Here is a 26,711-nt window from a genome sequence, read left to right on the forward strand (position 1 = left end):
TTGTTGACGCCGAGAGGAAAATTCAGAGGCGTGCGATTCAATCCGGCGCTCTGGCCGAGCGGTTGGGGCATGGACGACGACGTGGGAATGGCGATGTTTCGAGCGTGCGCGGAGGCGACGCCACCGGCGGTGGTGGGCTTCATGTGCTTTCACGGATTAAAGCCGCAGATTCCGGCGATTCGGGCGCTGTGCGAGGCGGAGCCGACGGTGCCAGTTTTGATCGATCACTTTGGCTTCACGAAGGGCATCGAGGACGAGGGGTTCGAGGATCTGTTAGCCCTAGGGCGAGACTTTGAGCAGATACATGTCAAGTGCTCGGCGCACTTTCGAGTGCGAGTGGCGACAGAGGACGGATCGGATTCCACCGAGCGACAGTTGAGGCGATTGATTGAGACGTTTGGGCGAGAGCGCATCGTGTGGGGATCGGATTATCCGTTCGTGACCATGGAGGACGGCGGGTACGCTGGCGCTGTCGGATTATTGGAGTCTCAGCTCGCCGCCGATCCTGAGTTGATCGATATGATCCGCGGAGAGAATTTCATGCGTCTGTTTCCAGGTGCGGTTGAGGCGTAGGCGTTTTTATTTTGCGTGTTGTTTAATTCTTAAAGATACAGTTCTAGCTCAGCATTGCACTATCCACATCCACCTCCGCCGCCCCCGCGCGGAAGTTCGTCTTCGTAATCACCGCGCGCCCATTTCTTAAAATCTTCAAACATCTCCTTCGGCTTGTTGGGAATGCTTTCAATTGCGTTGAAAATGTCCAGCAGATCCTGGTTCGGGTCTTCCATTGGGAAGCAGAACGCGATAAAAGGGTTGAAACGCATGGAGACGTACGTGAGGCGGAAGATTGGGTCGAGGATGTCGTTGAGGTTGACGCCGGAGATTCGGCTCATTTACGACGACTCGTTCGAGCGCGGGCAAAAGGTGAGCGCGCTGTTGGATGAAATTAGGCAAGAGAATCGGAATAGGACGGCGAAAAAGTACGGGAAGATGGCTTTACTGTCCATCGAGGATACGATCGCCGAGCGCGGGGACGTGGAGGAGGATGAGGACGAGAGCGAGTGGGGCGACGACGACGACGCGGTGTGGGACGAAATGCTCGAGGGCGTTGAGGACGCGATGGCTGAGTTTGGCGACGACGACGACGACGACGACGACGACGACGACGACGACGACGACGACGACGCATCTGGCATTAAGATCATCAACGTCTAATAGATTGATTGATTAGTTTTCATGTAATCTTCTGCTAAGTCTACGGCCGCGTCACAGCGTACTTAAAACGTTCTGACATTTCGACGCTAAAATTTTCACAGCCTCCTTGAAAATTGTGCCAGGTTTCATCTGACCGACGGATTCGATGGTGAAGATGAAGTGATTCTTGTGTTTTCGAACGGCGATCTTCTCATCCCATCCCGGCTCGCCCGTGAGCTCTCGCACCCTCTCGACGCACAAATCGCACCCGCGCGTTTCGACAACCTTCACCGTCTTCTTATCACCCTTGCCCTCGCACGCGTAGCACGCGTGCGTGTCGTTGAAGTTTGCGCACCTCTCCATGAACACATCCGCGTCGGCTCCCGTGATTGGTTCTAAAATCGTAATCTCCGGGACCATTCTGTACCAACACGTCCCCACTGGCGACCACTTTGAGTGCTCCTGACCGATGCCCTTGACGCAGTGACACTCGAGCTCAATCTCTTGACCTGGTGCTAGTTTGACGAGCAAAATGTCGTCGTGCACGCACCCAAGCTCCTCTTCGCCGAAACTCTCGCGTTGCGAGCGCTTAAAGTCGGAGTACTTCGCCCTCTCTTCCTCAGGCAGTTGGCTTCCGTCCGGACACCACTGCAGCGCGTTCGAGTACACGCTTCGGTTGACCACCTCGCCGAGAGACCCGTCGTCCAAACGCTCGCGGTGACACCTCGCGTGAAGGCTCAAAACGATCGTGTTCGTCTCATTTGCCAAATCGTTCGGGCCTCTGTATTCAAACCGCGCCGGATCCGCCTTGATCGGAACCAAACCGAGCCGGTGCGCGAAAACCTCGTCCGGCACCACGCTCGTGTTGTTAATCATGTAAACCTTCTCGATCGCCATCGTCGGCACCTCCGAGATTATGATTCGACGAAACGCATTCGCAAACGCCGCCGAGCATCCCTCCATCTCGAACACCACCCGCTCCTCACTCGCGTCCGTGATCGTCAGCGCGAACGTCTCTCGAAACGCGTCAACCGAAAACGCCCCCTCGCCCTCCATCGACGCGTACGCCCCACCGTACGCGATCTCCTTCGCGTTCGCGTTTCGATCCGCGCCAGCGATGAGGTATTTCTTCTGTTCCTCGATCTTCGCCAGCATCTTCGCCATTTGCTCGGTGATCTCGTCCGCGTCGTCGCCGCCGCCGGCGCCGGTGGGCCGTCCCATGATTCCCTCCCGCGCGCGACGCGCCCGCTCGCGCGCGCGCGCGCGGTCGTCGTCGACGCCGCGGACGTCCCCGAACCCGCGATCGGGCGACGCGCGCGGTCGTCGACGCGTCCGTCGATGCGGCGCGCGCGCGGCGGACGCGGGTCGATGCACGACGCGCGAAATCGGTCGGTACATCTCGCGACCAATCACAACGCCCGTGTATACCTCACGACCAATCACGACTCAAAATCGCCCGGTACATCTCGCGACCAATCACAACGCGCGTGTATACCTCACGACCAATCACAACTCTAAAAATCGGTCGGTCTCGCACGCGCGTCTCGCGTGTCGCGCTTCAAACGCCCGCGCGACAGCTCAGCCCTCTCGCCGCGCGCGTCGTCCGCGCGGGCGCGGCGACGTCCTCGAGGGCGCGGCGGGTGGAACGTCGATCGTGGACGTCGCGCCGCGCGTCGCGATGGACGGCTGGGACGACGACGACGACGACGCGTTCGTTTTGGCGAATGTCGACGTTGACGCCGTCGCGCGTCGCGCGCTGGCGTCCAGGCTGAACGATGGCGACGCGAACGACGCGGTGCGAACGCGAAAGTCGATGGGGGATAAAAATGCGATCGCGGTGCGGCGCGGTGGCGACTTGAGCGGGAGAAAAGAGAATTTAGATGACGTTCCGCTGCGCGCGCGCGCCGAGTTCGCAAAGTCGCGCGACGAAGCGAAGAAAACGGGCGACGGTGGACAGTTGACGGTGACATCGATGTTTGCGGCGGCGGTGGGAACGCGGGCGGCGCCAACGACGGTGATGGGGGAGATACAGGAGCGCGTGAAGTCGGGCGCGCGGGCGTCGGCGGCGAATCAAGGCGCACCCACGGGAGAGGATCGAGGCGGTTGGAAGCGAAAGCGACCGGAGCAGGAGCGGGGGAAGCGCAAGCATCAGGGGACTTTACCGAAGGAACTCATGATACGGAAGTCGAACGATGCGAAGGAGTTGGAGGCGTTACGAACAAACCTGCCTCCGGATGCCTTGGGCGCGCGAGACGCCGCCGGACTGACGATGTGTCCAACCGCGGGTGGTCCGGAAGGTTTGCCCATGGACCCGGAGGCTATACAGACGTATGTCTATCCAGCGCAGATAGCTCGGAGAGAGTATCAGTACGAAATCACGCGAAACGCGTTGTTGACGAACTCGCTCGTGTGTCTACCGACAGGTCTGGGGAAGACGCTCATCGCCGCGGTGGTCATGTTCAATTATTACAGATGGTTTCCAACCGGGAAGATCATCTTTATGGCCCCAACGCGACCGCTTGTCGATCAACAGATGGCGGCATGTCACGGAATGCTGGGCATTCCGAGGGAAGATACCGTCGTGCTCATGGGAACGACGAAGAAGGATGAGAGCGGGTCGCGGAGAGATTTTTGGCAACAGAAGCGTGTCTTCTTTTGCACTCCACACACGGTTCACAATGATCTAGAAAATGGTGATTTGGATGCGAATCAAGTTGTCTGCGTCGTCGTCGATGAGGCGCATCACGCCAGAGGGCAATACGCCTCCGCGGAGGTGCTTCGTGTGCTAACGGAGCAAAAAGTTAGATTTCGTCTTTTGGCGCTCACTGCGACGCCTGGGCAAGGTCTAGAGGAAGTTCAGGCGGTGGTGAAGACTTTGCGGATCGGGCGCATCGATTTTAGGAGCGATCAAGACCCGGACGTTTCTAGATACACACACAAACGTGAGATGATCGTTGAGAAGGTCAAACCCGACCAGGCGATGTCTCATGTGCAAGACATGTTGTGCGATTTACTGCGACCGTACTGCGCCAAGCTCGCCAGCATGGGCGCACTCGGTGAGAACTCTTATCGTATGCAGCAATTTATCAACAACAGAGCCACGCATGGCGCGTCACGAATAGAGCCTCCAGCTTGGTTCACGCTTCATTCTGCACGACGAGATTTGTCCCACAACCAGAACGTTCGCGCCAAAGGATCGGCGTACGCCATGCTCGAAGCAGCCATGGAGCTCAGCAAGGCGTACGATTTATTGTTAAAACTCGGCGCTAAAGATGCGTACGAATACTGCGAGAGACGCGGCGCAGAAAAGCAGTCGACGCTGATTCATCGCACCGATCAGGTATCCAGGGAAGTCGTTGATTTGCTTCGTTCAATGTCGTGCAATGGCGCGCATCATTCACCAAAACTCGACAGGCTAACGTCCATTCTGAAGCATCATTTCAAGGAATCTACGGCAGATACCCGCGTTATTATCTTCACCTCGTACAGAACGAGTGTTAAAGACATCGTGCGCGCTCTTCGCGACGTTCCAGCCGGAGCAGACACCGCTTGTAAGATCAAAGTTGCGGAGTTTGTTGGCCAAGGCGATACAGCAGCTGGGAAGAAGCGTGGAGGCGTCGGTGGGGCCGGAGGCGACGATCGAGGTACAAAGGGGCAGACACAAAAAGAACAAAAGCAAACACTCGTGGACTTTAGAGCGGGGACGCTAAATACACTCGTGGCGACGTCCATCGGAGAAGAGGGGTTGGACATTCCGAGTGTCGATTTGATAGTCTTTTTTGACGTCGTCGATATCATCAGGGCCATTCAACGCATGGGTCGCACCGGTCGTGCGCGGGACGGTAAAGTCGTCATTCTTGCCACAGAAGGCAAAGAGTTCTCAAAGTATACCAGTGAGCAGAAGAAGTATGAGACATTGATGTACTGCCTTCGAGTTCCTGGGAACCACTTCCAACTCGACAAGAACTGCCCACGAATCATTCCGGAAGGTGTGACGCCAGTGTGTCAACTCATGATGATCGATCCATCGCCCGCTGAAAAGCGAACAAAATCGAAAATTAAGCGAGATGAGAAAACGAAGAAACCACGTGGGATCAAGGCAATCTTGAACGCCGCGAAAAAGTTAAAGGATGCTCCTCTTGATCCAGCGAGTAGAGCTATACTGTACGCTTACGAGTACGAAGGCAATGCACTGAGTGAGTTGGACCTCACGTCGGCAACCATTTTCCTGTCGCGACCTGATCCTGTCTACGGTGTCGAACACAGTCAGCTATCACGAGCGTTTATAGGAGTGATGGCTGACTTGCAAGGGATGGTACGCGTTGATCCAGCCGGCGTGGCGCTCCCCGGCGGTCCGTGCGCGAGTCGACGAGCTCAAGGCCTGGTGCAAACTGCCGGACCAGAGCCAGCGGCAGATCATCAACGCCCGACACAAATTCCAGATGATGGTGATGCGCCTGGCGCGGCTGACGCAGTTTTCGGCGATGAAGATTTCGCCGACGACTGGCAGAACGATTGGCATAACTTTCCAGAAACATCGCAGGATGGTCCAATGTACGATGCTGTCATCAAAACGAGTCAAGAAGTTCGGGAGGAATTGACGCAGATGAGCGATCCCGTGCCGCGGCGTATTTCCATGCATAGTGTCACGCCCAAGAAACGCTCGCTTTTCAAAGAAGCTCGTTATTCTCCCGGCGTTCTCACTACTGATGAAGAAACGCTGGCTGAGAGGCTCGAAAAGCGGCGTGCGAACGACGTTACATTTGCAAACAAAAGCACGCCGAGCGATGTAGAAGTACGAGACGAGGAAGATCGCACAATACGCGATCGGGTTTCGATGCCTCCCCCTCCACCTCGAATGACACCCCAAAGCGATGGCAAAGCGTCCGCAACGACACCGTCGACCGATGGTGAGTTGAACTTCAAGCGGCACGTCAGTAAAGTCGGTCGACGAGTACTGATGTCGCAGGAAATTTCGCCGATTGTGGGTGACGGTTGTAGGTCTTCGAACGGCACCTTTTGCGATGTGGACGATAATGAAATTCAAATAGTGGATGACGAGGAAGACAATGGTGGCGATGATCCGATTCAAACGCGTCGGCCTCAGCGCGCACGGGCGCTACCTATTTTCAATCTACAAAAGAGGAGGAATAGAAGGAATAACTTTATAGATGACGAGGCGGAAGCGAGTGATGAAGACGACGACGGGGAAGGAGAGCTTAGCTCCGGTGATGAAGCTTTCATCGCAAATACTCAGATGGATGACGCTGCGAATCATCCGGGCGCACATTTTGACGATGCAACACCGGAAGACGCACCGAGAGATGACCATGCGCGCCGCGATGTGATGTCGCGGATGCAACTGGAGCACACGTTTGCTATGTTTGGTCCGAGAGAACGACGGGCGGTGCAAGACACGCCAAGTCCGACGCAGCAGCGGAGTGAAGGCAACCGTTCGATGAGCAAGTACGATTCGAGCTTCATCGACGATGGTTCGGATGATAGCCCAGAGGCAGAGGATTCCGTGAAACGACCAGTACGGTATCCCATGAGGGATGTTGATGAAGACATCGTCGACGAGCCAGCTGTTCAAACCACCGATGAAATGTGGGATACTTTTGACGAGCATATCGAGGAATGGGGTGACGACGGATGGGGCGGAGCGAGTCAACACGCGAGTGGGGCGGATGGCGGTCGGGATCACGCCGTTGCCGGCGACGATGACGACGACTGGTAGGTAACAAATGAGCGAGCGTATCGTAATATCACATTGAAATATTCATCGCGCGCGATCACGCCTGCGAGGGCGAGGGCGGTTCGCGTTTAGGCCGTGGATGGGCCCGTCTCGTTGGCTTGGCTTCCGGTGCCGGTAGAAGCAGCTGCGGTCGTCTCAATTTTTCCAGTAAATTTTCGATGCTACGAAGCGTTCGATTAGTTCCATTTTCCGAGTAAAACACGGAGATACCTTTCCAGGTATTTGACGGAATATCATCAGCGCACTGAAAATCTTCGGAAAAGAGCTGCTTGGACGTTTCGGAGCTAGCGTGAAGCATCTCCGTGTAAAACTCAAAGCACTCGGGACACACACATCGCCGTTTGCACAACGCTCGCACGTACATTTTTAAGCACGCATCGCAGTCGCACGTTTGTTTGCAAAAGTTGTAACCGATGAGACCGTCAATGTCGCTTTCGAAACTTGCGCATTCCGAACACGCGCATCTTTGGAACAGCGGCGATTTCGCTTGTCCGCTCTCTGTGATGCTCGGTATGAGGGCGTCATGATTCTCGAGCGCGTTGTCGTGATCGACGCGACATCGCTGCAAAAGCCGAATACATTCTCGTACGCCCTTGATGGCCTCAACACTTCGCTTCTCCAGCTCCTCGTGGTGCGAGGAAAGAAACATCGCGAGCTCCCAGTGGGACTGCTCGACTCGATCGATGCGTCTTCGCATGAATCTCTTACCCTTGTTTCTCCGCATGACCTTTCGGTCCGGTGATGAGCCTTGTGATTGAAACCACTTAGAAGGTGGGAGAGGAGGTGCTACTGGCTCGACCAAGGCGGACACGTTGTCGGGTGGCAGAGTGCGCCGAATGGGCAGCGCCGGAAACTCTTCCTCGTTCGCCGAATCGGGAGTCGCGATCACGGCTGTGGGAAACGCTGGTGGTGACGGTGGCGCGGTATTTGGAGACGAGTGCGTCGTACCCGGTGATGACGACGGTCCGTGAGTTTTCGGCTTTTGTTTCTCCTTCTTTGACTTTCTCTTCTGCCGCGTCTTCGGGATCGGCGGCGGCGTTGGCGCCGACGTCCAAGTCGATCGCCCCGTCTCCGCGAAAACGACGTTCGCCGCGGCTTGCGCCGCGGATTGCGCCTGCGTAACAAACATTTGCGCCTGCGCTTCATCCCTCGCTCGTCTTTGTCGTTGCTCCATCACGAGCGCTTTCGCGCGCGCGAGCGCCGATCGCTCCTCCTCCACTAAAATCTGCGCGACGGCAACCATCGAATCAACGCACGTCGCGGGCGACATGACGACCACGAACCCCAACCCCTCCACCAACATAAATCTCTGCGCGTTCTCCGGCGCGACGCGCGACGCTATCGGCACCGACGTCATCGCGCCAGCCGCGTCCCGAATCGGCGCGCGCGCGCGCCACCCGTCGCCGTCCTCCCCTCCGTCTCTCCCCACCCTCGACGACGCCTTCCGACCGACGCGCTCGCGTCACACGACGACCTCGCTCCCGCTCCCGCTCCCGCGCGCCCACGCGCGGTCGTCGTCGTCGTCGACGCGTCGCGTCGTCGCGACACCGCCCGGGTGCCTGGAATCCAAATCCACCACCACCCCGATCGCGATCGCCCTCGCACCGCGCGCGCGTCCGCGACCGCGCGGACGCGTCGACGATAAATCCACCGTCGTCGCCCGCGGCGCGTCGCTCGATCCCGCCCGTCGCGCGCGCGACGACGACCGCGATGCGCGTCGGCGAGCGATGCGCGTCGACACGGATCGACACACAGTCCAATCGGTACCTTCAATACGTACGACGCATACATACGTACCGATTGGACGATCTGTGCGCCCCACCGCCCTAGGTTGGGTAAAATCTGAATCACCTTCTACATCACCACCCGAAACACGGTGATTTGAATCACCTTCACCACCCATGGAAGGTGATTTAACCTTTCGAGCTCGCACGAACCGTTTCGACGTGGGGTGCTAGGGTTCGAACAGTGACGCAATGTACTTATCATCACTGTATTTCCTCGACACCGGTGACGAAATGTCGTATTATCAGTCACATGATGTCTATCACTGTAAATATCAGAAAAATGATAGGCTTTACATACACGCACTATGAAATCACCTTCTAAATCACCACAAGGTGATTTGAAATCACCATCACCACCCATAGAAGGTGATTTACCCAACCTAGCCACCGCCGATGCGCTCGCGAAACCCCCGCGGCGTCGTCGTCGACACACGACGACGACCATGCTCCGCGCGCTGGCGAGACGAGAGGTGCGTCGACGCGCATCGTGCGCGCGCGCGTCGCGACCGCGCGCGCGGGCGCGCGGGCGACCGCGCGCGAGCGACGCGAGGGGAAGAAAACCCGAGGGGACGCGAGGCGATCGCGGCGACGAATGCGCGCGGTCGAGCGGACGATCACGCGGACGATGGCGCGATCGAGGACGAAGGACTGACGAGGTGGTGATGGTGTTTGCGCGTCGACGCAGTTGCGCGCGTGCGCGCGCAGAGCGTACTCGCAGGATGTCGCGAAGGTTGGCGCGAGCTGGGACGCGATCAAGACGGACGCCCTGTCGGACGCCTCCAAGCGCGAGCTCATGGCGCTGCAGAAGGCGGTCGCGGACATGCGCGATGCGGTGAATCGCGTGGCGTACAAGGGACCGGAACCGGACTTTGCGGCGATGAAAAAGGACACGAAGATGCCGGAGATCGTGGACGTGTTTGAGAAGGCGTACAAGAGCGTGACGAAGCCGTCGGTGGCGAGTCCAGAGATCGAGGAGCTCAAGACGTCGTTCGCGGGGATCGAGGCCGAGGCGAGGGCGGATGCGGAAGTCGCGAAGAAGCGCATCGCCGAGCTCGACGTCGAGCTCAAGGCGATCGCGGATCAACGCTCCAAGCTCGCCACGATGACGATGGACGAGTACTTTGAAGCCAACCCGGAGATGAAGAAGGATATCGACCAGAGGATTGCCAACGATGAGTGGTTCCAAGTCAAGTAATCGAGCGCATACCGTCGTCTCCGTCGACTCTCGAGAGGAGCCCCTCGCGAGAACTGTAATTAGCCAGGCGTCAGTTGTGATGTAGCATACTTAACTTTTCCGAGTCAGACGACGCTATTAAGCGACGGGACCGAATGTCGCGCTCGAGCTTTCGACAGAGGCGTGTAGATCATCGGGATAACGGCGTCGCCGCCACGGAGGGCGATTCCGACGTTCTGGAGGCACGGTTGCGCCAAGGCGCTGCGGAGACGTCTCTACGTGAGTTGACCGGACGTGATAAGAAGCGCCGTCCACCCGGTCCCGTGCGATTCGCGACGACGACGCCGAACACGATCACGCACAGCATTATGCTCGCTCGGGGCTGGTGTGAGGTTGCGGTAACGGATCCGTCTTGGGACTTTTTCTACGCGGACGTGGGATGGATACACGACAACCTGCCGTACAAGAGCGCCGCGCACATGGAGGAATACCAGCGGGTGAATCACTTCCCGAATCACGGCGAACTGACGCGCAAGGATCTGATGGCGAAAAATTTGAATAGAGCGAGGCGTCAGGCGGCGAAGAATGAGGGCGCGGAGAAGGCTTCACGCTTCGATATCCTCCCGCTCACATACGTGATGCCGCAGGAGGCAATGATGATGCGCCGAGCCTTTCGCGAGCGCGGAGGGCTATGGATCATGAAACCGATCGGGAGAGCGCAGGGTAAGGGCATATTCATCGTTCATAAGGCTTCACAGATCGCCAAGTGGGTTGTAGAGCGCGAGAAAAACGGTGCCGAGAACGTGTGCATCGATAACTATGTCGCGCAACAATACATATCCAATCCGTACTGCGTCGGCGGGAGAAAATTTGATTTGCGCTTGTATGTGCTGGTCATGTCTTTTCGTCCAACGCGAGCGTACCTGTACCGCGATGGATTCGCGCGCTTCACTGCCACTCGTTACACATGTGACAAGGAGTCGTTCGATGACGAAATGGTACACCTCACGAATCACTCGGTACAAAAGCGCGATCCAAACTACGACGCGTCCAAGTGCGATTTACGATGGAGCGCGCGGAGTATGCGTCAGTACATCGCGGCGAAACACGGCACCGCAATCGCAGACGCGCTCGTGTATAACATCGCAAATGTCGTGGTACATTCCCTTCAGTCAGTGGCGCCGGTGATGATAAATGATCGCCACTGTTTTGAGATGTACGGGTACGATGTCATGCTCGATGAAAATTTACGCCCGTGGCTCATTGAGGTCAATGCGTCGCCATCGATGAGCGTAGACAGTGCGGGCGACCGCGCGCTAAAAACAGCACTATTTCAGGATGTGCTGAACATCGTCGACATGGAGACTGGCACACCGTCGCGGCGAGGTCGACCAGAGGAGGCTCCGCCGAGGCACGTGGGAGGCTTTGATTTGATACTCGACGGCGACGACGTGGTGGAGGAAAACATGCTCCTACTCGGGGCGTTACAAGACGATCGATCGATAGCACCACCTAAGCGAACTCATCCTCCTCGGGTTCATCCTTAAGAATTGGATTACCCTCGGCGTCGAGCGGCCATGGGTTGCCGTCCACGTCCACCGGAACGTCGAGCTTCATCAGAGTCGGCGTACTCCACGGATACTTCTTCACCATCCCGTACTCGACCGGTCGACCAAAATTTTTCTGTAATGCGCGTTAAAGGGTCGACGTCGTTAGATTCGCGGAGCACGCGCGTCACGTTCGCGTCGTCGACGCACCTTGTAATTTTCCTGAAAGATGCGTTGCGCCTCTTTAAACTCCGGAGTCGTGAATGAAAGCCTCGGATCCTCGAACTCTCGCATTTTCTCAAGCTTCTCGGTGTGCGCCTTCATCTCTTCCAGCAAACTCATCTGCTCCTTATCGTTCGGATCGGCGCGCTTCTCGAAGTCCTCCAATCGCCGTCGATCCTCCTGAGTTTGAACGTGACGAGGCGCGCTTTCTCTCGTCAGTCGTCTCGTCGCGCCCATCATCACGCGCGCGCGCAGTCGCGCGCCGTCGCGTCGACGACGCCATCGCCCACCTCAGCCGCCTGCGGCCCGCCCGTCCACTTGGACGACATCTCGCGCGCGTCGACCGATCCGCGTCGCGCAGTGCCGAGAAAAAACGCCTCTCGCAAAAAGTAACGCCTTTTTGGCGCGCGGCGTGAAAAACCAACCGCCCGGCGGCGCGTTGCGGTCGACACTTTACGTCGCTTAGATCGCGCTCGCGACGCGCGCGCGGTGCGAATGGTCTCCGCCGGGGCGCAAATATTCTTCGCCGCCGTGCGAGCGGTCGCCGAGGTGTTCGTCGTCGGCGCGATCGGCGTGCACACCGCTCGAAGAGGATTGATGGATAAAAGGTTGCAGAGAGCGCTGGCGAGGTTTAACGGTAGTTTCTTCCTCCCGGCGCTGCTCTGGACGAGCCTGTCGCGGTCGGTGACGATTGAGCGCTTACGAGAGATGTGGTTGCTGCCGTTGGCGTCGATGGTGCACGTGATAATCGGGTTGGGGTTGGGATTGTTGGTGGTGAGAGGGTGCGGCGTCAAGGCGGGCTTCAGAACGGTGGCGACGATGAGCGCGGCGTTCGGTAATTCGTTAGCGCTTCCGGTGGTGGTGACGCGGGCGATCACGAAGAATCCTAGAATTGGAAATTTGACGTTCACGGCGGAGGACGGTGATCGGTGCGTGCTGTATTTGAGCGCGTACGTGGTGATGCTGAGCGCGTCGATGTGGTCACTCGGGCCGTGGCTATTTCGACGACGAATCGCAGCGAAAGTGAGTCGAGACGGGTACCAGAGCGAGAGTGAGGGTGGACCCGAAGCGTCGGTTGCGGAGCGCGGCGGAGATCTGGAGTCTATCGCGCGAACGCGAAGTTTCGCACAACGCACGCTGGATTTCGCTAAAGTCTTCTTCAATCCCAACGTGGCGTCGTGCGTCGTCGGAGTGTTGACCGGAATCTGTACCCCCGTGCGGGATATTTTGTTCAAGCCTGGACGGGCGCTGAGCTGGATCGGCGGCGCGGCGCAACTCCTCGCTGACGCGGCGATACCGACCGTTTTGCTCGTCATCGGTGCGTCCCTGGCTCGAGGTCCGGATTACTCCTTGGCGGACAGGAAGACCGCTCTTGCCGTCGTCGGCGTGCGCTTCGTCATCATCCCTCTGCTGAGCATCGGCGTATACTTTGCGCTGAAAGACGCGAACGGGATCTCACCTTCGACATCCGACGGATCGACCGATAAGATTTTCTGGTTGTGTTTCCTAGCCGTGAGCACGACGCCGACCGCAAATAACCTCATGCTTCAAGCGCAAATGTATCATCCCGACGACGACGCAGCCGCCGGTGTGGGTACGCTGTTGTTTTGGCAGTACTTGGTGTGTCCGGTCATCCTCACGGCGTATTACTCGTGGTACCTCACCCTCATCGACAGATAGTTCACATGTATTGTATTATTAAACTCGCGACTTTAGATCAAGCATTCGCGATTCGCAGGCCGTTTTGAATGCTCTTGGAGTACTCTCCGACGGCTTGAACGATGAGCTCGTCCTCTTCCATGCGCTCGGCGCGCTCTTGCTTGAGCTGCGTCTTCAGAGCACTCAACTCCTCCAGGACCACGGCGTGGAAGTCGCCCTCACCGACGGACGATAGGTGCCGCACGTCCTCCACCGACGCCGCCAGTTTCCCAATCGCGCTCTCTCTCGTGTTCTTCTCTGCCTCGACGCGCATCCTAACCTCATTCATTTCGCTTCCAACGCGCGCGATGAGCTCAGCCTCGCGCTCGAGTCTCGCCAACCGCTCCTCGTCCAGAGCGCTCCCCAAATCCTCCGCCCGCCTCCCCAAGTTCGTTCCCTGCACCTCCATGTCGTCCTTTCGATTCGCAACCTCCGCCGTCAACGCCTCATGCACGCTCTCTATCGCTTTCGTCAACGCGCTCACGCTCTGCGACAATCGCTCCTCCGTCGCCGCCGCGCGTTGCGTCAACCGCGCTTCCAAATCTTTCACCCGTTCCTCGATTTTACTCGTCGCCTCTCTCGCCGCGCCTCTCTGGCGCTCCGCGTGCGACTTAAACTCGCGCTCGAGGACGTCGAGACGTTCCTCGATGCCGTGCATGCGATCGTGCTCCACGGCGCGGCGGTGCGTCTTCTCTGCCTCGAGGTCTCGATAGAAATTTGAGAATCTCTCATTAAGCTTGGCGAGCTTCGTCGACGCGCTCGATTGCGTCTTCGTCGACATGATCGCGTCCCACGCACGCGCGCGCGTCTACACCACGAATGTCGCGACGAACGGTCGCGCGCGCGCGCCGCACGGTGCGTCGGGGTGTGAAGATTGCGAACACGCACATCGACGACGTCGCTGCGTCTGCACTTCGCGACGCCCTCGCGCGCGCGATGCGCCGCGTCTTCGCCCTCGCGACGTCGAGGGAGGTGCGCGGGGTCACCGCGGACTCGCTGCGGTGCGCGTCGAGGGCGGAGACGTCGAAGGGGACGGAGATTCGAACGCGAGCGGTGACGTCGAGCGCGCGGGCGTCGATTGGAAGACGCGGTGGCGCGGACGCGAACGCGCGCGAGGCGAACGCGACGGGCGCAAAGTACCTCGGGGCGATGGTCGTCGCGGTCGTGGGCGCGACGTACGCGAGCGTGCCGCTGTATAGGATGTTTTGTCAAGCCACCGGGTTCGGCGGGACGACGCGGCGGGCGACGCTGGAGGAAAAGTTAGAGAGCGAAGCGTGGAGTAAGGAGGCGCGGGATGAGGCGAGTAAGCGGGAGATTAAGATTTATTTTAATGCCGACGTGGCGGAGGGGATGCCGTGGCGATTTCGACCGACGCAGAAGAGCGTGACGGTGCGTCCGGGCGAGAGCGCGCTCGCGTTTTACACGGCGAAGAATAACAGCTCGACGCCGGTGACCGGCGTGGCGACGTACAACGTACAGCCGAACAAGGTGGGACAATACTTTAACAAGGTGCAGTGTTTTTGTTTCGAGGAGCAGCGCCTGAGGGGGAAGGAGGAGGTGGACATGCCGGTGTTGTTTTACGTCGACCCGGAGTTCGCCAGAGACCCGGCGATGCGAGACGTGCGGTCCCTCGTGCTCTCCTACACCTTCTTCAAGAGTGACGATTTCGACGAAGACGAGGACGAGGGTGACGTTCGAGCGAGCGGCGTTCGCGTGCACGCCCCGTCCGCGCCGATCACCACCGCGTCCGCACAGAGCCGTAGACGAGACGATTCGCGTTGAGTAGCATTGTACATTTCAAATCCGCGCCGGCTGTCGCGCCGCCCGCCTCGCCGCACTCCCCGACGCCTCACCCCGCCTCCCACCATAGCGTTCACCGGCGTCGCGCGAAACGTCTCCATCGTCGCCTCCGCCTCGAGCGCGTCGAGATGTCTCGCGTCACCGGCGCCCTGGACGCCCTGGATGAGCTCAGGGCGAAACTCACGTGTCCACTCTGTGAACGATTATTCACCTCCCCGGCGACGCTCCCGTGCGCGCACACGCAGTGCCACGCGTGCGCGACCGAGCACGTGGATGCCAGAGGGAAGGGATTCGTTCAGAGCGGATGCGCGGAGTGCGGGGCCCCGACGGAGCTGCGGGAGGTGCAGGTGAATCAGACGCTCAGGGAGTTTGTGGAGGCGTTTCGGGCGACAGAGGGAGATTTGAGGGAGATTTTAGCGAACATGCGAGCGATCGGACGGGAAAGCGGGTCGGGTGCGACCGCGGAGGCGGTGGAGACGGAGACGGATGAACGAGAGCGAGGGATGGAGGCGGAGGATCCGGACGCGGAGAGACGGTTGGCGTTGGCGACGTGCGAAGAGGCGGCGGAGGAGATACGGGTGATCGATGCGGAGCTAAGAGCGATAGAGGAGCGGATGCGAGCGTTGACGAGTGAAAGTGGTGATGTGACGATGGTGAACGCGGAGATGGAGATGGAGATGGAGGAGGAGGAGGAAGACGCGACGCAGGCGCCAAAGTTTGCGTCGATGAATCTGACGCAGTTGCGAAAAGTGTACCGCGATTTGTACGGTGCACCGGCGCCTCAGGGACGGAAGAAAGGGTGGTTCACGAAGCATTTTACCTCGCTCGATCCCGAGGTCGTGGCATCGGCGCTGGTGTCGACGCAACCCGACGCGCCCGCCGCGGCGAAAATAGTCGTCGCGTACAGCTCGAGTGCGAGACGACAGAGTGGGAATCTGGAAGAAATGTTCGCGCAGGCGGAGCGTAAAATTAAGTCTATCGATCCCAAGGCGGTGTTCTTGGGTGTTAAGGATCTTACTTCGGAGTGCACGCACTTGATCATGGATACGGGGTCGTCCTCGCGAGACGTGAAGAACAGAACGGCCAAGTACATCGAGGCTATTGTGCGTGGTCTGTACATTGTCCACATAGATTGGTTAGACGATTGCGCAGAGCGCGGAGAGTTTGGTAACGAGGAGGCATTCGAGCTGAAGGATGCCACGATCTCGGACGCCGCCGCGAAAGATGCCCAGGATGGCCCGCGACGAGCTCGCATCGATAGAGCGACGAATTCACGCGGGCTTTTTCATGGTATAACGCTTCGCGTGAAGGGCTGCGGGCGTTCACTTTCGGTTTCGGCTTTAGAGAGAATATTGAAGCTCGCTGGCGCCACGATCGTGCCCGATTCGCCGAATACGCCTCGCCGATCTTTGCGAACACGCAAGTCAATGCCAAACGCAGACCAGGTACCAGATAGCGAGGACGAGACCCCGGAGAGCGAGACCCCGGATGCGGCGAGTGGACGTGACGGCGGATACGACGAGGAAACCGACGAAGAGTCGCACTGTTTGACGTTAGTTGACGATACGACGGAAGAGAAGTCCGCGAATGCGGTTCTCTGGACGTGGGCGCTCGAGTGCGTGTGTTGTTACGAGCTATTGCCCACCGTGCGGTGGCGCGTCGGTGGCGACGCTGCCGCGTGAACACGCGCGCGTGAATGTGAATGTATCTTTGTAAATTTATCTGAATTGATTACATCGGCAGTACAGTGCAGCGAAATCGATTTTCTTGTCAGCTCTGGCGTTCAATAAATATTGAACGCCTGTGAACGTCAACTGGAGAGCGACGGCTCTCACATCGGGTACGTACAGATCCCAACCTGCGCCACCGGTTGGCACGCGGATCCTTTCGGACATCCCCCGGTCGGCCCGGCTCGCGGATCGCACACCAAAGCGCATCGATCCGGTCCATCGCTGCCCGGCGTCTGCAACACGCACGCCGGTTTCGCGAGAGCCCCCTTGTACGGGTCCGCTGGACACGGGCTCGCCTTCGAACACGACGGACTGCAGAAGTCGCCATTGATGCCCTGGATCTGCACCTTCTGCTCGCGCGGGAGGCACGGCCCTTTCGACGGATCGCCGTACGGCTTTGCTCCGTGCGGCTTCGGATGCGGATGCGGGTGCGGGTGTGGATGCGGCCCCGGCGCCATGATTCCCGCGATGTGCTCCGCGAAAGCGTTCACGGACGACATAACGGCCGTCACTCGACCGATCGGCGTCGCCATCGTCGACTCGATCGTCGACAGCGTCGCCGCATCGATCGTCAACGCGACCGGCAATTCTCTCGACGCATCCGACGCACGCGCCGTCTCGCGTCGCGCATCGGCCCGCGCGACGGGTGCGCCCGCCGCGCACAGGACGAGCGCGATGAGAGCGATCACTCGAGCGCCGCGCGTGGACATCGCGCGTCTTTCGAGCGACGTGCGATGCCGATCGGATTCGGATTCGCTCCGTCACCGTCGCCCGGAAAGTGTCCACGTGGCATTCGATGCGACGTGGTGAAGACGAAACGTCGCGCGCGCGAAACGTCGCACCGCGTTCGACGACGCGCGACGGGATGGCGATCGGAGCGTTTCTCGAGCGAAACCCGCGATTGGGACGGGTGGAAAAGGCGCGCGACGACGCGATCGGATGGCGCCTGTGGGTGAGCGTCGGCGTGTTTTGTTTCTTGTTGCTCGGGCCCGTGATGCCGCTCATCCCGAGGTTTCGAGGGGCGGGGCCGGCGTTCCTGGCGATCGAGGCGGTGGCGGTGACGGCGATCGCGTGGTGCTCGATCGAGTACAGACATCGACGGGCGGTGTGGTTTCAGTGCTTGTCGAAAGGGATCGTGGTGACGTACGAGAAGACGCACGAGATCGGGCGGTGGATCACGCAGCCGGCGATGTTCTTCGCGTACGCGTTTCTGTTCGTACACGCCTTGGTGACGTACTTGGGATTGGATCCGACGCTCGGTGGTGGTGATTTGGTGGCCGATGTGCTCACCGCTATATTGTCCATGCTCGCCGTGCTCTTCGTGGTGTTGATGACGAAGAATCTGGTCGATACGGAGGGCGCCAACGCGCTCTTGACCGTTCCGATGTTTGTCTACCTCTTCCAGGACGACGCCGTGCTCGCCGAGCGCGGTTTTTCGACGGTAAATTTCGCTGATTTGGCACAGTACGTGATTGTCGATCGAGCGTCGAACCGTAAATTCTCGTGGAACGAAATTCACGAACTGCAAGCGCCAGTCGGACACTTTACCCCCGTATCGAATAGGCGCGCGACGCTGCTCGATGGATTTAGAATCGCGAGATTCCTGAGAAAATACAACGACGTGATGTCCTAGGCTGCCAAAAGGCTAAGAAATGAATGTGAATTCACGCGAGTTCGCCGCACGCGGTGATGCATACCTGACCGAGCGGCTGGCCGCTCTCCGTGCCGACTGCCTCGCACGCTGCGACGACATCCATGCCCTCAAGCACTCGCCCGAACACGACGTGCTTATCGTCCAAACTCGGCGCCGGCGCCGTTGTGATGAAGAACTGCGAGGTATTGGTGTTTGGACCTCGATTCGCCATGGACAACACACCCGCCTCGGCGTGAGAGATCCCGAACGCCTCGTCCTCAAATTCCTCGCCGTAAACACTCTCCCCGCCGCAACCATTCTGAAGAGTGAAATCCCCGCCCTGGCACACAAAACCCTTCACGATTCGATGAAAGCACGACCCCTCGTACGTCAACCGTCTTCCGCTCGTTCCGCTCGTCCCTCGCTCGCCTGTACACAGCGCTCTGAAATTTTCACACGTCCGCGGCGCGTGCAAACCAAACAACCCGAAAACGATCCGCCCCTTCGCTTTCCCGTTTACGCTCACGTCGAAGTAGCACTTCGTCGTCACCGTCTCGTCTCCCGGCGGTGGAAGATCGCTCTCGAGTACTTTATCCCACGCGTCGTATCGGTTCGCCTTTTCCAGCGTTAACACGGCGCGCAACCCGTCGAGCTCGCGTTCCCAGAAGCACCCGTCCACGTCCACCGCGTGCGGCAGCGCGCCATCGACAAGCACGCGACCGTCGTCCTTATCGCGCACACGCACGCGATCGATGAAGAAGGTGACGTCAAGCGAGGCGCGCGGGATGGCGCGCGGGAGGTCAACTGAGAGCTGGACCTCTGATTTGCCTTCCGGCGCGTTCACGCTGACTTTGACGTCGCACGGGTGGGATAACAGAGCGACTGGGGTACAGGTATGTCGTCTCGACCGGTGACAGGGAGAAGTATGAAGGAGCACGCGCGCAGGAACGGATGCGCGCGAGGACATTTCACCAGGAGGCGGAAAGTGCGGACGACGGAAGAACGAACGATGATTGTGTTACACCACGATGGCTGCGTACCCGGCTGCTTCTTCTGGCTTCAATTTTTGTGCGCGTATGTGGGCGAGGGTGTTGGCGTAGGATTGTTCGACGTCTCGGAGAGCGACGACAGCGTCGCCGGTGACGCCGGAGACGCTCGCGAGCTCACCGTTGATCATTTCTATGAGCGCCTGAAGCGCCTCGACGGTGACGGCGGTGCAACCCTCGGAAGATTTATCGTAAAAGTACAGGTATTTGTTGAGGATGCCGACGTAAAGCCCGAGAGCTTCAATGCGGTTGGTCTCGTTGCCGCCAAACGTGTCTCGCACCGCGTTTGCTATTTTAACCGACTTCTTCAGGCACGCGCCGACGGAATCGCTGTCTTTCACCGTCTCCGTCCAGAAGAGGTGCGCGCACGTGTACGCGCCGACGCACTGGTCAGGCTTCTTCAATAACCTAGCGCTGTACCCTGTTGTCTTGTGAACCAAGGACGCTCGACTCTCTTCACTGAACACATTCACCTTGTGCAGCGTGCCAATGATGACGAAGAGCAAGTTCACCTGCTTTTTTGTATCCGTGATGTTCTCTTCGTACAGCTCGAACGCGCGCTCGAAGAATTCGTACGCAATGGACTCCAAGTTTGCAACCGCGGCGAGTTGCGCAGCCTCAAGAAACAGCTTCAACGCCTTTTCATGTCTCCCAGCAACTTGCGTCAGCGCGGTGATAGTTTTGTGCACCAAGTGCAGTGATTTTTTCAGCCACGGCGACTTGACTTCCATCGGCATGGTGAACGAAATGGACACATCTTCCGTCTTATCTTTGTTCGCGTCGCACGATTCCTCGATGGCATCGTCATCCGCTTTCTTGGACTTCTCGGCGGCTGACTTCTCGGCACGCTCTGCGAGGACAATGTCTCTCCCACACGCAATCCCTGCGAACACGAGCGCCGGGAACGTATATCGTATGCGCTGAGGCCCACCCTTAAGTAAGATATCGTGCGTCATGTTCAACATCTCAAGTTGGAGCTCGCTGTTGTCCTCAGGAGCTTTAATCAAGTGCACGACACGAGCGACCACGTTTTGCTCATCGGCGAGCACCGAACTCTCGCTCTCCTGATACTCGTTCGCGTTCGCAGAGACAACACAATCTATGAAATTATACAGCATTTTCACCTCATCAACCGACTGCAGCGAGCTTCGGTTCTTCACCAGCGTTTGCACGACACCGAGCGCGACTTCCTTCTTTGTCTTCGCGTCCAAAAGCGAGATCACTTTTGGGTACGACTGCAATGAGAGCACAACCGAGAGATTGCACGTCTCCAGCGGCTCGCTCAATAGCGCTGCGAGCTGTTTCACGGCCTCCGGATCATCTATAGGCGTCTTACTCTCTAAAGACTCCGCCAGAGAGAGCAAAATATCATCCAGCGTACCGCCCTCCGTGATCTTCAACTGTCTCACAAACGCCATCAACGCCGCGAACATCCCCACGACCTCCTTCGCCGGAATGTCGTCATGCGCATTTATGATGGATTTGCAGCATTCGAACGATTTGGTGAGCACGTCCGCGGCCTGGAACTCCGTCTTGGCCTCGGGAGTCTCTTCGGCGTAACTCAGCAAACGCCCGAGCAGCGCCTTTAGAATTAACCCCACTCGAACGTTTGGACGCAACATGGTCATCGTCGAGAAAACCTCTGGGAGCGTCGCCAAGTGATACTCGTCTGAAAATACTTGAATCAGCACATCCAGCAGATATGGCTGCGCTATCTCGTCCTTGCAGTTGACGACTTGCTCCAAGATGCGTGGCAGCACCATTTCGCGATACATCTTTAAATCTACCCCCTCTAGTTGTGACAGCGCTAGCAAATTCTTCCCCACTAAATCTCTGAGCTCTTGTCGCTCGTCTTCCCTTCGCTTTTTTCCGCTCGAGGGTCCGATGTGCTGCATGCGGACCCACAGCTTGTTCATCTCTGTAAAGTTTTGCAACAAGAACTCCACCGCGTCGTCGATGTTCCCGCCTTCGCCTTCGTACTTCGATCCTTTATCCGGCAGCAACGCCTTACTCACCTGACTCAGATATGCTCGCAGAAAAAGTCCATGCATGGGCTGCTGCACCCCTCGCGTCATCTCCACCAAATCCATCAACACGTCCCTCGCGCCTCCCTCTCCGGATTCCACGTACGTCACGCCGACGGTGATCAAAAGATACAGCCTCGGCAAAACATTCCCCGCGTGCTGCACGATCTCATACAACTCCATGCACGTCCGCCCGTGGCGCTCTCGCTCGCCGAAGAACATCCGCAGATGCATCAACTCCTCCGTCGCCGCGACGTGAAGCTCGTAATACGCCCGCGGCGCGAGCGCCACCGTGCGCAACTCTCCGAGCATCAAGCTCGCGCTCTTCAGCGCCTCTCGCAGGTTTCCCTCGTTCTACGCGTCGTGAACGTCTCGTCAGTCGTCGTTCTCGCGCCGTAACGCGATGCACGCGTGAGATCTCTCATAACTGAAACAATTCACCGAAATCTCTAATCATCCCCTTCTCACATCGCGCCCACGCGTCGCTCCACCGTCAACGCACCGCCGCCCGTCGCATCTTCCCCGCGTGTTCGCGCACCAGCGCCCTGGCCTCGTCGAGCCACGTCGCGGCGTCGCTCGCGGGCTCCATCGCGCGTCGTCGCGTTCTGACGATTTTCAACCGTTCATGACTCAACTTGAGCCACTGACCACCGCGCGTTCGCACGTCGCGACGCCCCGCGCGCGCGCGCTCGACGACGACGAACATGCTCGCGACGTCCACCGCGCGCGCGTCCGCGGTCTCCGTCGCCCGACGCGACGGCGCCCGCGCGGGGCGATCGACGGCGACGGCGACGGCGACGCGCTCGTTATCCGCTCGCGGTGGACGAAGGACGACGACGACGAACGACGTCGCGCGCGAGCGTCGCCCGAGGTCGCTCGTGGTGAAGAACGCGAGTGCGCCCTCGCGTGGGTCCAGGACGACCGCGCGAGCGACGAGCGGGACGGTGGCGACGCCGGAGGGCGACGAAGGGACGGGCGGAAACGCGGGTCTGGTCGCGCGCGTCCGAGCGATCGCCTTCTTCGTCACCTCGTTCACGCTCGCGGTGCCGCTCATCATGATCATGGCGATCATATTCCCGTTTCAGTACGCGTTCGATCGAACGCGAAGGCGGGCGCTGAGTTTCTTCAACGACGTCTGGGCGACGGTGTCCACTGGGTTGTTCTTTCCGATTGAAGTCGTCGGACGGGAGAATTTGCCGAGCGCGACGACGGCGGCGGTGTACGTCGCGAATCACGCGTCGTTCATGGATATTTATTCCATGTTTCACCTGCGACGCCCGTTCAAGTTTGTGTCCAAGACGAGCAACTTTTTGATCCCCGTCGTCGGGTGGTCGATGTATCTCACGGGACACATCCCTCTGAAGCGCATGGAGCGTCGATCGCAATTGGAAGTTTTGAAGACGTGCCGCGAGATGCTCGCCGACGGTGGTTCGGTTCTTTTCTTCCCGGAAGGGACGAGAAGCGCCGATGGGAAGATGCAGGCGTTCAAGAAGGGAGCGTTTAGCGTCGCGGCTAAGGAAAATGTCCCAGTGGTGCCCGTCACCATCGTCGGAGCGCACGAGGCCATGGCGAGCGGTAAGGAGTACGCGCTCAACGCGGGTGGGATCAAGGTGATCGTGCACCCACCGATTCAATCCACCGACGCCGACGATCTCTGCAAGCGTTCCGAGGCTATCATTAAGGAGAGCCTCGTGAACAACTCGTGAGCGGCATCGAGTGTCGCCTTCGTCCCCGCCTTCGCGCGCGCGTCTCGAGTTCGACCCAAAGACGCGCGCGCTGCACATCCCGATGTAATACATCGACAATATGAATTGCACGCGAACCAACCGCCGCGCCATCGTCCGTGTCTTTACCGCTTTGTCTCTCTCGCGTGTCGCCGCCCACCCCGAGCCCGTCACCTCACATCGCACCGCGCCTCGCGCGTCTTCTCGCGCGCGCGCGATGCGATCGTCGGAGGTGATTGGGAACCTCGTAAACGCCTTCGATGTCGCTTCGAACGCGTCTACGATCGCCGCAGTCGCTCTTTTGGGGATTTTCACCCTCGGGCTCTTTTTCATTCTTTTCGTCCGCGCCCGCGCGCGCGCGACGCTCGCGCGCGCGTCCGTCCCCGCGGTGACGTGGCGGCCAAAGTTTCTGTGGCGTCTGTACTCTCGGAGCGCGCGTTCGCTGTTACAGAGGGTCGAACAGAGGTTTAGGAGAGGCGACGGGTCGGGACGCGGCCGCCGGGCGTTCGGCGCCGTCGTCGGCGCGTGCCCGTTCGTGCACGTCGGCGAGGCGCGGTTAGCTCGGGACGTTTTGCGGGAGACGTCGAGAAAGGCACCGCTGTATCACGCGTTCGAGGCGTTCTCGGGGACGGGTATATTCACCGCGGAGGGCGACGACTGGGACGGGAAGCGGACAGAGGTGCTTCGAGCGTTTCACGACGTCGGATTGGCGTCGTTACGAGACCGCGCGGTGGAGGAGAGCGCGAGCGCGGTGGAGGAGATGCGAGAGGTCGTTGAGCGCGGTGGAGGGGAGATCGAGGCGAGGGCGCTGCCGATATTGCAGAGGTTGGCGCTGCGGGTGACGTTCGCGTACCTCACCGGCGTTTCGCTGCGACGCGCGTGCGAAGACGTCGGACGCGAGCGGTCCGAGGTGGAGGGGGAGTACTTAGATGCGGCCACGACGCTGAGACATTTGATTCCGGCTCGGGCGCGTAGTATTTGGATATTTAGCGATTTATTGTACGGGTTGACGCCGGTGGGTCGACTCGAGGCGAGGAAGATTCGGACGACGCGCTCGCTGTCGGCGCTGGCGCTGCGCACGGCCAAGGAAGAGTCGCCACTCGGGAGACTTCGAGTCGGAGAGGCGCACTTGCGTGAGAAATCGATCAAGGTGGGCAAGGATGAGTATCCGAAGGGACTTCTCGACGAGGCGACGACGCTCTTATTCGCTGGTCACGACACGCAGAGTGCGACTTTATCGTGGTGCCTGCTTCGGCTCGTGCAAGACGTCGAGGTACAGAGCGAATTGCGTGCGAGCTTACGAGATGACATCATTGAGGAAGCATTAGGGTTACCGCCGTCGAAAAGCGGGTCTCGTCAGCGACGTTCGTCGGAGAAGACGACGAAACCCGCCTGGGCGACGTCAGCCTTTGCGCCCACGCTCGAGGCGGTGATTCGAGAGACTCTTCGCCTCCATCCGGTGGCGCCGCTCGTCGTGCGCATGCTCTCCTCGGATACACATAGTGAGAAGATGACAATTCCAAAAGGGTGTGCCGTGGGTGTTTGGTTGAGCTCGGTGCATCGCGACGAGTCGGTTTGGGAACGACCCGAGGAATTTGATCCGAAGAGATGGTTCGGCGGACCCGCACACGCGAGAACTGGGTCCATGGGAGGGAGCTCGAACGACGATGACGACAATGGAGGCATTTTGACGCCCTCACGGGATCGGAGCAACGCGCTCAGGCACAAGGGCGTCGGTTACATGCCTTTCGCGTATGGGCCGCGCTCGTGCGTCGGCCAACACTTGGCGCAGGTCACGATGCGCGTCGCACTCGCGCATCTCGTTCACGCGTTCGAGTTCGCGCCGAGCGCGGACCTCGACGCGTCGATGCCATCCGTGGGTTTCACCGTGACGCCCTCGACGGGCGCACCCGTGCGAGTTCGTCTCGCCGCGCGCGCGCCCGCGTAGCGTAGATATCATCGCTCGGCGCGGACATGACATTGAAATGAATGGATTATTTTTAAACGCATCATCGCCTCGAATCGAAATCGCGCGCGAGAACGACGCGACTAAAACATAAAATCACCCCGACGCATCCAGTCTCGTCGCTCACTCCCACCACTCCGGTTCGTATCCCGCCATTTGTAACCGCCTTCGAAGCTCGAGCGCCTTCTTCGTCGTCGTCGGATACAACGCGGTCAAGGTCGCGACATCGTCGTAGTCCACACCTCGCGCATCCGCCATCGCTCGACAATCCGCCCACCGCACGCGACTCTTCACCTCCTGCGACATCCTTCCATCGCCGTACCGCGGGTCGCCCTTCCGCGGCACCGACCACCCGCCGACGAGATACCATCTCTGCTCGCCCTGGTCCTCCTCGTAAAACAAATCGCTCACGTCGATCGACCGTCGCGCGCACTCCTCTAGCCCACGCTCGAGATCGCCGCTCTGCTTCGCCTTTCCCAATCCGAGCGCGAGGACGCGGGCGGCGAAGATTATCACTCCAGCCTCGACCGCCTCGCTAAAGTACGTCGCGATCGGCGTCGCGCGCGTCTCGATCCGTCGCCGCGACGCCGCGACGCGCGCGCGGTGTCGTCCGACGCGACGTTCGACGCGCGCGACGGACGCGCGCGACGCGGCGCGCGACATCTTCGTCGAACACCGCAGTGTGTCGCGCGCGCGAAAGATATTTCACGAATGGTTTTGTATTACGCCCCGCGTCGCGCCGCGGAGACCTCGCACGTCGTCTACGTGGGCGCGGATAAACACGAGAATGAACGGCTCATCGCGCACGGATTGCCCCACGACGTGTGGTTTCACGTCGACGCGCTGAGCAGCGCGCACGTGTACCTGCGGCTGAGACCGGGAGAGACCTGGGACGACGTCGCGGAGGACGAGCTGGAGGACTGCGCGCAGTTGGTCAAGGCGAACTCGATCGCGGGGAATAAGATTAACGATGTGTGGGTGATTTACACGCCGTGGGAGAATTTGTTGAAGCGCGGGGACATGGCGGTCGGGCAGGTTTCATTCGTGGATGAAAAGTTAGTGCGGAGAACCAAGGTGAAGACGCGGAGCAATGAGATCGTGAATCGATTGAATAAAACAAAGGAGGAACGTTTTCCTGATTTGCAGGCGGAGAAGGAGGAGTACGAGCGAGGGGTTCGGGAGGAGAAGAAGCGGGCGTATCACGAGTCGGAACGAAGGAGAAAGGAAGAGGAGCGTCTGCGGCTCGAGGAGGCCGAGGCTCGGGACTATAAGCACATGATGAACGAGGAGAAAATGAAGAGTAATAAAGAGTTGGCGAAGAAGTACGCGTCGGTGGAGGAAGCGGAGGATGATTTCATGTGACGTCGGTGGCGAAGGTTCGACGCGTCGCGCGCGGTGGCAGTCGCATCGC

The 26,711-nt window shown here is 59.2% G+C and overlaps 21 protein-coding genes across 21 annotated transcripts; 12 read left to right on the plus strand and 9 right to left on the minus strand.

Moving 5' to 3' along the window:
* On the plus strand, positions 1-573 carry OT_ostta07g03170 (Amidohydrolase 2; the record flags this gene model as incomplete). Its single annotated transcript, XM_003080361.2, has 1 exon — positions 1-573. A coding segment is annotated over one exon (573 nt), but the record flags the coding sequence as incomplete, so codon positions are not given.
* Positions 574-632: 59 nt separating this feature from the next.
* Positions 633-788, minus strand: OT_ostta07g03180 (unnamed product; the record flags this gene model as incomplete). Its single annotated transcript, XM_022983837.1, has 1 exon — positions 633-788. The coding sequence occupies one exon, from the start codon at positions 786-788 to the stop codon at positions 633-635; it is 156 nt and encodes a 51-aa protein (XP_022839463.1).
* Positions 789-822: 34 nt separating this feature from the next.
* On the plus strand, positions 823-1,215 carry OT_ostta07g03190 (Ribosome-binding factor A; the record flags this gene model as incomplete). The annotated part of the gene is made up of 1 exon (XM_003080363.2): positions 823-1,215. One exon carries the CDS (start codon positions 823-825, stop codon positions 1,213-1,215), a length of 393 nt encoding a protein of 130 aa, XP_003080411.2.
* Positions 1,216-1,266: 51 nt separating this feature from the next.
* Positions 1,267-2,592, minus strand: OT_ostta07g03200 (DNA-directed RNA polymerase, RBP11-like dimerisation domain; the record flags this gene model as incomplete). The annotated part of the gene is made up of 1 exon (XM_003080364.2): positions 1,267-2,592. One exon carries the CDS (start codon positions 2,590-2,592, stop codon positions 1,267-1,269), a length of 1,326 nt encoding a protein of 441 aa, XP_003080412.2.
* A 280-nt stretch (positions 2,593-2,872) lies between these two features.
* OT_ostta07g03210 (Helicase, C-terminal) lies at positions 2,873-6,931 on the plus strand (the record flags this gene model as incomplete). Its single annotated transcript, XM_003080365.2, has 1 exon — positions 2,873-6,931. One exon carries the CDS (start codon positions 2,873-2,875, stop codon positions 6,929-6,931), a length of 4,059 nt encoding a protein of 1,352 aa, XP_003080413.2.
* A 55-nt stretch (positions 6,932-6,986) lies between these two features.
* OT_ostta07g03220 (unnamed product) lies at positions 6,987-8,306 on the minus strand (the record flags this gene model as incomplete). Its single annotated transcript, XM_003080366.2, has 1 exon — positions 6,987-8,306. One exon carries the CDS (start codon positions 8,304-8,306, stop codon positions 6,987-6,989), a length of 1,320 nt encoding a protein of 439 aa, XP_003080414.2.
* Positions 8,307-9,179: 873 nt separating this feature from the next.
* On the plus strand, positions 9,180-9,931 carry OT_ostta07g03230 (ATPase, F0 complex, subunit D, mitochondrial; the record flags this gene model as incomplete). Its single annotated transcript, XM_022983839.1, has 2 exons — positions 9,180-9,206; positions 9,422-9,931. 2 exons carry the CDS (start codon positions 9,180-9,182, stop codon positions 9,929-9,931), a joined length of 537 nt encoding a protein of 178 aa, XP_022839464.1.
* Positions 9,932-10,065: 134 nt separating this feature from the next.
* Positions 10,066-11,457, plus strand: OT_ostta07g03240 (Tubulin-tyrosine ligase/Tubulin polyglutamylase; the record flags this gene model as incomplete). The annotated part of the gene is made up of 1 exon (XM_022983840.1): positions 10,066-11,457. The coding sequence occupies one exon, from the start codon at positions 10,066-10,068 to the stop codon at positions 11,455-11,457; it is 1,392 nt and encodes a 463-aa protein (XP_022839465.1).
* OT_ostta07g03250 (unnamed product) lies at positions 11,423-12,008 on the minus strand (the record flags this gene model as incomplete). The annotated part of the gene is made up of 3 exons (XM_022983841.1): positions 11,423-11,593; positions 11,668-11,884; positions 11,923-12,008. 3 exons carry the CDS (start codon positions 12,006-12,008, stop codon positions 11,423-11,425), a joined length of 474 nt encoding a protein of 157 aa, XP_022839466.1.
* Positions 12,009-12,174: 166 nt separating this feature from the next.
* On the plus strand, positions 12,175-13,359 carry OT_ostta07g03260 (Auxin efflux carrier; the record flags this gene model as incomplete). The annotated part of the gene is made up of 1 exon (XM_003080370.1): positions 12,175-13,359. One exon carries the CDS (start codon positions 12,175-12,177, stop codon positions 13,357-13,359), a length of 1,185 nt encoding a protein of 394 aa, XP_003080418.1.
* A 37-nt stretch (positions 13,360-13,396) lies between these two features.
* On the minus strand, positions 13,397-14,158 carry OT_ostta07g03270 (SF-assemblin; the record flags this gene model as incomplete). The annotated part of the gene is made up of 1 exon (XM_003080371.1): positions 13,397-14,158. The coding sequence occupies one exon, from the start codon at positions 14,156-14,158 to the stop codon at positions 13,397-13,399; it is 762 nt and encodes a 253-aa protein (XP_003080419.1).
* Positions 14,159-14,313: 155 nt separating this feature from the next.
* OT_ostta07g03280 (Cytochrome c oxidase assembly protein CtaG/Cox11,domain) lies at positions 14,314-15,159 on the plus strand (the record flags this gene model as incomplete). Its single annotated transcript, XM_003080372.1, has 1 exon — positions 14,314-15,159. One exon carries the CDS (start codon positions 14,314-14,316, stop codon positions 15,157-15,159), a length of 846 nt encoding a protein of 281 aa, XP_003080420.1.
* Positions 15,160-15,305: 146 nt separating this feature from the next.
* On the plus strand, positions 15,306-16,859 carry OT_ostta07g03290 (Breast cancer type 1 susceptibility protein (BRCA1); the record flags this gene model as incomplete). The annotated part of the gene is made up of 1 exon (XM_003080373.2): positions 15,306-16,859. The coding sequence occupies one exon, from the start codon at positions 15,306-15,308 to the stop codon at positions 16,857-16,859; it is 1,554 nt and encodes a 517-aa protein (XP_003080421.2).
* Positions 16,860-17,008: 149 nt separating this feature from the next.
* OT_ostta07g03300 (unnamed product) lies at positions 17,009-17,440 on the minus strand (the record flags this gene model as incomplete). The annotated part of the gene is made up of 1 exon (XM_022983843.1): positions 17,009-17,440. The coding sequence occupies one exon, from the start codon at positions 17,438-17,440 to the stop codon at positions 17,009-17,011; it is 432 nt and encodes a 143-aa protein (XP_022839467.1).
* Positions 17,441-17,772: 332 nt separating this feature from the next.
* OT_ostta07g03310 (unnamed product) lies at positions 17,773-18,540 on the plus strand (the record flags this gene model as incomplete). The annotated part of the gene is made up of 1 exon (XM_022983844.1): positions 17,773-18,540. The coding sequence occupies one exon, from the start codon at positions 17,773-17,775 to the stop codon at positions 18,538-18,540; it is 768 nt and encodes a 255-aa protein (XP_022839468.1).
* A 31-nt stretch (positions 18,541-18,571) lies between these two features.
* Positions 18,572-19,507, minus strand: OT_ostta07g03320 (HSP20-like chaperone; the record flags this gene model as incomplete). Its single annotated transcript, XM_003080374.1, has 1 exon — positions 18,572-19,507. One exon carries the CDS (start codon positions 19,505-19,507, stop codon positions 18,572-18,574), a length of 936 nt encoding a protein of 311 aa, XP_003080422.1.
* Positions 19,508-19,558: 51 nt separating this feature from the next.
* OT_ostta07g03330 (Vacuolar protein sorting-associated protein 35) lies at positions 19,559-22,199 on the minus strand (the record flags this gene model as incomplete). The annotated part of the gene is made up of 2 exons (XM_022983845.1): positions 19,559-21,964; positions 22,113-22,199. 2 exons carry the CDS (start codon positions 22,197-22,199, stop codon positions 19,559-19,561), a joined length of 2,493 nt encoding a protein of 830 aa, XP_022839469.1.
* A 115-nt stretch (positions 22,200-22,314) lies between these two features.
* Positions 22,315-23,316, plus strand: OT_ostta07g03340 (1-acyl-sn-glycerol-3-phosphate acyltransferase; the record flags this gene model as incomplete). The annotated part of the gene is made up of 1 exon (XM_003080376.2): positions 22,315-23,316. One exon carries the CDS (start codon positions 22,315-22,317, stop codon positions 23,314-23,316), a length of 1,002 nt encoding a protein of 333 aa, XP_003080424.2.
* Positions 23,317-23,416: 100 nt separating this feature from the next.
* OT_ostta07g03350 (Cytochrome P450, E-class, group I) lies at positions 23,417-25,282 on the plus strand (the record flags this gene model as incomplete). Its single annotated transcript, XM_003080377.2, has 1 exon — positions 23,417-25,282. The coding sequence occupies one exon, from the start codon at positions 23,417-23,419 to the stop codon at positions 25,280-25,282; it is 1,866 nt and encodes a 621-aa protein (XP_003080425.2).
* A 141-nt stretch (positions 25,283-25,423) lies between these two features.
* Positions 25,424-25,963, minus strand: OT_ostta07g03360 (unnamed product; the record flags this gene model as incomplete). The annotated part of the gene is made up of 1 exon (XM_003080378.1): positions 25,424-25,963. One exon carries the CDS (start codon positions 25,961-25,963, stop codon positions 25,424-25,426), a length of 540 nt encoding a protein of 179 aa, XP_003080426.1.
* Positions 25,964-26,011: 48 nt separating this feature from the next.
* Positions 26,012-26,662, plus strand: OT_ostta07g03370 (Domain of unknown function DUF814; the record flags this gene model as incomplete). The annotated part of the gene is made up of 1 exon (XM_003080379.1): positions 26,012-26,662. One exon carries the CDS (start codon positions 26,012-26,014, stop codon positions 26,660-26,662), a length of 651 nt encoding a protein of 216 aa, XP_003080427.1.
* Positions 26,663-26,711: the final 49 nt, after the last annotated feature.

Source organism: Ostreococcus tauri (genome assembly GCF_000214015.3).
Source record: "Ostreococcus tauri WGS project CAID00000000 data, contig chromosome 07, whole genome shotgun sequence".
NCBI lineage: Eukaryota > Viridiplantae > Chlorophyta > Mamiellophyceae > Mamiellales > Bathycoccaceae > Ostreococcus > Ostreococcus tauri.